The sequence below is a fragment of the Adiantum capillus-veneris genome, chromosome 17 (genome assembly GCF_014529385.1).
Source record: "Adiantum capillus-veneris isolate H3 chromosome 17, ASM1452938v2, whole genome shotgun sequence".
NCBI lineage: Eukaryota > Viridiplantae > Streptophyta > Polypodiopsida > Polypodiales > Pteridaceae > Adiantum > Adiantum capillus-veneris.
This window is the reverse complement of record NC_140947.1, coordinates 23944857-23952928: the sequence shown is the minus strand read 5'-3', so window position 1 is coordinate 23952928 and position 8072 is coordinate 23944857. Positions and strand designations below refer to the sequence as shown.

The 8072-nt window shown below is 43.3% G+C and overlaps 1 protein-coding gene across 1 annotated transcript; it reads right to left on the bottom strand.

Annotated features, from left to right (window-relative positions):
* Positions 1–5847: 5847 nt before the first annotated feature.
* Positions 5848–6516, bottom strand: LOC147436926 (uncharacterized). Its single transcript, XM_086486494.1, has one exon. The coding sequence runs from the start codon at positions 6514–6516 to the stop codon at positions 5848–5850; it is 669 nt and encodes a 222-aa protein (XP_086342620.1).
* Between the last annotated feature and the right edge of the window lie 1556 nt (positions 6517–8072).

Genomic DNA, 8072 nt, shown 5'->3' with positions numbered 1-8072 from the left:
ACAGCGTCTACGAACATCATCTTTTCCTCTCTTATAGAGAGTTCCAGCCAGTAAGCAATAGGGTTCGCATTCCTTGATTAATTTTCGAGCTATATCTTTTCGCAGTTCTTTGGGTGGAAAACCATTAACTAAGAAGTTAACAATCTTTTCACTCCATTCAGGCATTGTCTCAACAATGAACAAAGGAGTATCAGGAAATTCATCATCAACCCCCGTAGGAGCTTCGCCATTAGGGATACGAGATAAATGATCAGCCATGACATGTTTCCTCCCAGGCCTCACAACAACGGTGAAGTCAAACTCAAGAAGAATTAACAACCATCGTGTAATTCGACCTGTGGAACACGGCTTGTTTACCAAATATAGCAATGCTTGATGATCAACATAAAACACAAACTTGGTAGCAAGAAGGTAATAGCGAAATTTCTTTGCTGCGTAAATCATAGCTAGACCTTCGCGCTCTGTAGTAGTGTAGTTCATCTCGGCATCATTTAATTGGCGACTTGCAAAGCTAATAGGGTAGTCCAATTTATGTTCTCCTGGTTGAGTTAGAACACACCCAATAGAAAAATTTGATGCATCAATATGCACATGAAAAGGTACATTCCAATCGGGTGTTCGCAGGATTGGAGCACTTGTTAGGGCCTTCTTTAATAACTCATAAGATTGATGACATTCTTCCGTCTAGTGAAACTCGATAAGAAGCTTGTACAATGGACGCGCTATCTCGGCAAAGTTTAAAATAAATCTTCGATAATAACCAACATGGCCCATAAATCTTTGAACTCCTTTATAGTTTGTAGGTGGTGGCAAATCGGCAATGGCTTTAATCTTACTCTCATCTGTGGATATTCCGTTCTTGGACACTATATGCCCTAGAATGACTCCATGCTTAACCCAAAATTGGCATTTGAAAGGGTTCAATGAGATGCGATAAAATCTGCACCTTTCAAATATTTTTCATAGATATAACAAATGCTTCTCCCAAGAAGAATAAACACAAAGGTCGTCTAGGAAAGCTTCACACAACTCCCTTAGAAATTCTTTAAACGCAGTGTTTATTAATCGTTGGAATGTAGCAGGGGCATTCGTTAAGCCAAAAGCCATAACACGAAATGCAAACACTCCAAACTCTGTGATAAAAGCAGTTTTAGCTTGGTCCTCTAATGCAATTGTGATTTGATTGTAACCAGAGTACCCATATAAAAAGCTATAAGCTTCCTTGCCCGCAACTCTTTCAAGCACATGTTCTGAATATGGCAAGGGATAATGATCTCTCCTAGTAGCTGCATTAACTTTCTTGAGGTCCACGCACACTCTTAGTTTCCCATTCTTTTTTGGCACAATGACTATTGGAGAAACCCATTCTGAGTGCTCAATAGGGTATATGAATCCACATTGGATAAGTTTTTCAATCTCCTCTTGTACAATTTTGGCATACTTAGGATTCATTGGATAGGGTCGTTGCTAGACGGGTTTAGCAGTGTTGATCATGGGAATTATGTGTTGCACCACAGAAGGTGGAACGCCCTTCATGTCATGATATGTCCAAGCAAAGATATCCTTGTATTCCTTGAGGAGCTCCTTAAGTACAGCCTCTTCAGTTTCGGTAAGGTCTTGAGCAATAAAGACTGGTTTAGACTCCTCACCTGGTTTTGCTAATTCTATCTCTTTAACTACCGCTGGACCATCATAGACTCCACTGCTTCCATTGGTAGGTATTCGTTGGGCTTTGGCATACACAACCTTTCGCTCCCCCGTGGTATAAGATTTAAAATGTTCAGGAGCCGTATGTAAGTCAGCAGGCTCTTGTCCTGACGAAGACCTTTCTTTTAGTTCTGCCTCCTTTTGTTGTTGTGCTAACTCTCGGTTTTGACGTCTTCTTATAGTTCGACTCAATTTCGGCTCTGTAACCTCCAATTGAGCGAGGTCAATGGGTCGCGGGCTGCACCACATGACACTTTGGAGATGTTCACCCCAATTGTCTACTAGCTTTCGATGAGCATCACATGCCCCTAGATAGCTAAGCCATTCTGCAGTAGATCTTTCCTTGTTTATCCTAGCTCTCACATTTGCTCGATATCGTCGTCTCTTATATGACCTTTGTTTCTTGTTAAGGTTTTGATTTTGGTAAATGTTTGAACTCGACTCGCTTGATAGGTCTTCGCTTGTATCTTCTTCACTCTCATATAAATTACCATAGATGGTCGTACTAGACCTTGAGTGTTTAGTTTCTATACTTGGCTCACTCGATGTTTCCTCAGGTTCTGAATCCATTCCTCCCTGAGATTGCGTTTTTGATGTGTATTGGCCTGAAGCCTTTGAGGAATCATCGGTTTCACTCTCAGGTAGGTGTGCCTCTTTCTTATCATCGGATGTTACATGCGCTACACCTAACATGTTTACTGGTGCAATGTGTGGTATCTCTTCCCCATCTGGTGTTACCCAGGTTGTTCCTCTAGCTCCCCATGTATCTATAGTTGCCGCTAGGTGTACCCAATCGACATTGTCTGACTCAGCCATTTCGGGTAGGATATCCATATAAGGAGAGTTCTCCCCAATATCCGTGTCTTTGTTACACGTGTAACAATACTGTAATGGAGCTGAGTGAATTGTTGTGTCTGATCGATTATCAATGATGAATTTATTTCCTAGAGGATGCGTTCGACCACTTAAAAGATCAACTCGAATGACAGAGTCTTGGAACTGTAAGTAGACGTGGTTTTTGGACCAGTCATGCACCATTTTTGCTTCCCTCATGAATGGATGCCCTAAGATCATCTCAAATGACATAGGATGCTTGGAAAAATCCATAACAATGAAAGTTTGCCTTACCTTGTGTCCCAAGACCTTGATTCTGAGATCCTTTAGCATTCCAATAGGCGTAACAATAGATCCATTAGCCATTTTTACCACTACGCTTGTGGCTTCAAGGTGAGGTCGCCCCATAGACTCCCAACAACTCTTTGTCACCATGCTGACTCCCGCACCACCGTCAAGGACCCCCTTTACAGTTAATCCTTTAGTAGTGATTGGTAGAGTAGCATTAGATTCATCACCTTCAAAGTATTGCCCCAACTTGCTAACGGGTACTTCAATTACAGATTCATGTCCCGCTAGGTCAGATGGTGGTGCTAAATGTTCATCATCATTCATTACCGAGTCAGGTTTGTTCATATGTGCAAACTGTGGTAATCCCGCCTGTAATTCTCCATTGAGGAAGGCTCAAAGAGTTGTGACTAGCTCGGGGTCTTTATATAGTTTGGACATGATGGTGGTTCTAACTTCTAAAGACATGAAATCCATCAATTTGGCAACATTTAATGGCATCTTGTGGGACGTAGGACCCTGACAAGAGAATGGTGAAGATGGAATCTCCACTTCCTCAAGGGGGTCGGGCATTCCCTCACCAAACATTCTCTCTAGTAGGAAAGGTGTGTGTCCACTTTCAGATGTCCTACCCTCACTCTCTTCCCGAATGATACTGGGTATAGCTAACGGCCTGTAGTTCTTGTGAGGTTGAACTTGTGTGGGAAACACTGTGTCCGACATCTGGATATGTTTGGGTTCAGGTTCTAATGTTCGTTGAGTTTCTTCCACCAAACCCCTCAATTGTTGGACTCGTTTAATTTCCGCTGTTGGGTTTGGATAGGTTCCAATCTTTCTCTTGCAATCCTCATTTTTTGTCTCTCGTGGTTTATCTTGGGGGTTTGCAACTGGGTAGTTTAACTTTGAATACTCTTTTGGTGTTCGTCGTAATTCCCTCTCGTGATCCTCCTCACTGGCTTTTTCCTCTGTAGTAACAGTTTTGGTCTCCGTGGTCTCTATCGAATCCGAGTCATCCTCAGGGTCATTCATATACACGGGATCCTCTCCTGTCCCTATGTTAGTCTTTGAACTAGGTTTTGAGCTAGAAGCATTAAGGGATTTCTTTCTTCGTGTTTTCTTCTTTCTCGCTCGGCCAATGGATGCATCATCTCTCTCTTCGAGGATGTGATTTTGCTTTTGGAGCATTGACCGTGTGAGTGCATTCACTGGTGCTATGTTTATAGTTGGTGGGGTCCCATCAACAATCTCTATTATGTTCAATGGTGTGATTTTCGGTGCGTTTGGATTGTTAGGACACTGTGCGATCAAATGATCTATGGCACAACGATTACAAGTGAGTATTCGCATTGCCAATGCACTCCCTTGACTTGTTTGCATTAGTGAGGCATTCTTTTGCATTCTAATGGGGCACTCAGCTACTCGATGTGGTCCACCACATTCGTAGCACTGAAGAGGTGGTCTCTTGGTAAAACTATTAATGTTTTGGCCTCTTGCTGCTAGCGCAGTAGCTTGATATACCGGTTTGATTTGTCCCCAATGGTCTTCCATATAGTACATGGGACACTCCTCAAGCATGTCGACTCCATAGGTGATACTAGAGTCTATGTCCTCTTCGCAATCTACATAAGTACTAGATGACTCACAACCTATTTGGTTCATAGGTGTAACTCTTGGATGAGGGGGTTGCGGTCCTAGCACTGGAGGTGGCAACGGTGTGGTTTGGACCACATTTTGGGTTCTAGGGACCATGTGCTGTAATGGCAACTGTTGCTCCATGGGTGGGGTAGGCATCAATGCAGGAACTCGAGGTGAGTCTGCCCAAGTTATAGGCGGTCTATTTTCCATGATGCATTTAAGCATTAGGCAATCCTTCGCTTGATGGCCATACCTAACACACGCGTTACAAGTCCCGTTAAACTTTACTCTGAAAGTAGGGCATTCACTCATAGTATGTGGGCCCAAGCAAATTGAGCACCATTGTTGCTCCCTTCTTGGATACATATGAGTGTTTTGTGGAGCACGATTACCCCTAAGGCTTTCTTGGATGGCCTTTGTGAGATCTGCCAAAGTCATCTCAGATATCGTTTGCTCTTTCACGATTGGCTTTATCTTCATTGGCTCATGCCCTGATGCTTGCGAGCTACTAGACTTCGGCTCGGCAGACATTCTTTCTCCTCAATCATTAAATTATCCTCCAATTGGATTGCATTCATGGTGACTGCTTCCCAAGTAGTGATACCTCTAATGACTAGGCCATTATAGATACTTTCATGTCGTAGTCCTCTAATGAATCTATCGAGCAATTGGTTGTTGTTGAATCGCTCGTTTGGATTGCATCGAGAATTTAAATTCTTTAGGCGACTAATGAAGTCTCTCACGGATTCACCTTCTTCTCGTTGGGCTTTCTGGAGCTTTAGGGGCCTCGGGGGCGGAAGCCCCCAAGACTTTTTTTCCCCTCGCCGGAATATTCCTTTTCGCCGGAATATTATGGCCGGACGCCGACCGGAAAGTGGTCGGAAAACAACCGTCGGTTGGCCGGTGGCCGGTGGTCGGAAGTCAATGGCCGGTGGCCGAATTCAAAAGCGGACTTGTCTTCTCAAGGGCGGCCACACATGGGCGGATTGGAGGGTCTGATTTGGACTTATCTACACAAGGGCGGCTACACATGGCTGCCTCTCATGAGGGAGGTCAGCCCTTTTGGCCTATAAAAGGAGGCCATTTCTACACACATTTCATAGTGTGAAGTTGATGCAACAAGGTGAGTGTGAGGTGGTGAGAGGGAAGCAAAGCAGGAGGTCCATTAAGGGTATAATCCCTTTGTAAACTACTTCTTGTTTTGAAGTACTAAAGCCATTGAGTGGCTGCTTTCCCATGGACGTAGCCCACATTGGGTGAACCATGTATATCGTGTGTACTCCCTCTCTCTCTCTCTCTCTCTCTCTCTACTCTATAATCTCGTGTATGTAAATTTGTCTCTCTCCATTAAGTAATCTACTCAATTATCTATTTAGCTACGTCTTATTTCCTAACAGTAGCAGTGGACCAATAAGTGGAGCTTGTGATGTGGCATGAGTAGCACTGATCACTTTTATGCCTGCATACTGGTGGCAATTGTGCTAAATCACCGAACAAGAAGACCTTTTTATCTTTGAATGGGTCTAGCAGTATGCCGTTAGTGACATTCACAATTTGTCGTACTATGAGATCAAAAGTTTGCTTTGTCAACATAGAAATCTCTTCTATGATAATCGTGTCTGCCTCTTTAATACTGACGTATCTGTCATCAGTTTCGGAGATTGACAGGGGATATTGTTGTGTGTGCACTGGTATCTTGAATTGGTAATGGACAGTTGTTGCGATGCTGCTTAACCTCGTGGCTATTGCACCAGTCGAAGCAGCGATTGTGACAGTTTTCCCTTGCATTATGAGTTGGCTTGTGATATATCTTATGAGGAAGCTTTTGCCACTCCTAGGAGTGCCTGTGATCACATGCAGTCCACCCTTTGCCGCTGTGAGATTCTTACAGATCTCTGCTTGTTCAGATGTCAGTGACACGTTTTGGACGTTTTGAAGCTCGTTTAGAAGGGCAGAGATACGAGTTGACGTGTCCTGTTGCTCGTAGTCTGTTTGCACATCTAGAGATTGAAATGAGGCAGCCTTTGTTGAGGATGTCTTTTGTAGTATCATGTTGTGAAATTGGTGTGTTTGCACTCAAGATAGTATGACCTGGACGTGTTCTCTGGTGAGAGCAGCTAGGATTCGTTTTTGAAGGTGATGCTCTTTAGCAGCACGTTGTAAAAGAAAGCCTCCGGATGATGCCCTAGGTGAAAGTCTGTGAAACGGACCAGTCGATGTTGCCGCTGCAACGATTGGCCGTAGGTATTCTCCTCTAAAATATTTTTTTCCCTTTATTTTCCCTTTGTTACTATGTAATTCTTGTGGAAGTCGTAGAATGTAAGCTTCTCCAGAGTTTGTGGTCGTGCGCAATACAGATCAGCAGGGTGCAATACGACATCATTGTTGTGGGAAATGATTCGTTGTCGTAGTGCTGGGGGTGATGAGTCGACGTATTGGACGCTATCGCTCTTTGAAATGATTGGGATCTATTTCATTTTTGCAATCACAATGGCGAGCTAGAGCTCAAAGATGAGAACCAGTCTTCCGAGCTAGGGATCGATTGGATCAGATTGTCAGAATGCTGGTCAGACAGTAGAGACGTGGCAAGAAGTCAACCCCAACCATGAAAAGGGAGCATATCGGCCCCATTCCAAAAAGAACAGAGTAGGAAGTGGAGCTACAATCACGTGGTGAGAAAATGGTCCTCAATCCCAATGATGCTAGCACAGATGTCAATCAGACCTCTGCACATTCAAAGTGCTCTAGAAGAAGGAGAGCAGAACGAGAGGAACAAAGATCAAGACACTCGAATCACACACCTGGTAAAGGATGAAACACGAGACAATTTAGATGCCAACAATGCTACTAAGAAGAGCTAGAAGATCAAGACACGTAGATCACACACCTAGAAAAGGATGCATCACGGGACATTTAGATGCCAACAATGCTACTAAGAAGAGCCAAAAGAGCAGTACTCGTTGCCAATCTCAAAAGGGTGGAGACCTGACATAATAATTGAGATAGATGAGGAGTAGCCTTCCAAGCCCTGAAGATGGAGAATGGACACTGACAAGAAGGGAGAATCATGAAAAAATAGAGCTAAGGGAAAGGAACTTGAAGACCGCAAAGGCAGACATGAGGACCGATCCAAAGCTTTGAAGATTACATTTCCCACATTGAAGGGCGGTCATAGGGACGATCCTGATGTTCATATTCAGGGATTCAAACAATTTTTTGAGCTAAAGGATATTGATGAGGATGACAAGGGTGAGTACTTTCCACAGACTCGAAAGGAAGAAACTCTAAAATAGTACTATCATTACCCAACATCGAAGCTCAAAATGTGCAAAAAAATAAAGAAGGTGTTTCTGCTCAAGTATATTGATAATATTGGAGATAAGGACATCTTTTTTTGTGAGTTGGAAAAGACAAAGCAAGGGAAACTCTCGGTCATGAGTTATGTTGAAAAAATTAAGGACTTAACCAGGAAACTAAACGAGCCACCTTTGGAAAAGAGAATGCGAGCATGGTTTCTCAATGGCTTCAACAACAAAATCCTGAGAGAGCAAGAGGTTCTAGCACCAATGAAAAAGTTTACTGACTTGGTGTAGAAAGCACTCAAGCTA

What these genes read in the sequence shown, in the direction of transcription:
- LOC147436926 (XM_086486494.1), bottom strand. Translation starts at nt 6,516, where the DNA reads ATGATACTACAAAAGACATCCTCAACAAAGGCTGCCTCATTTCAATCT.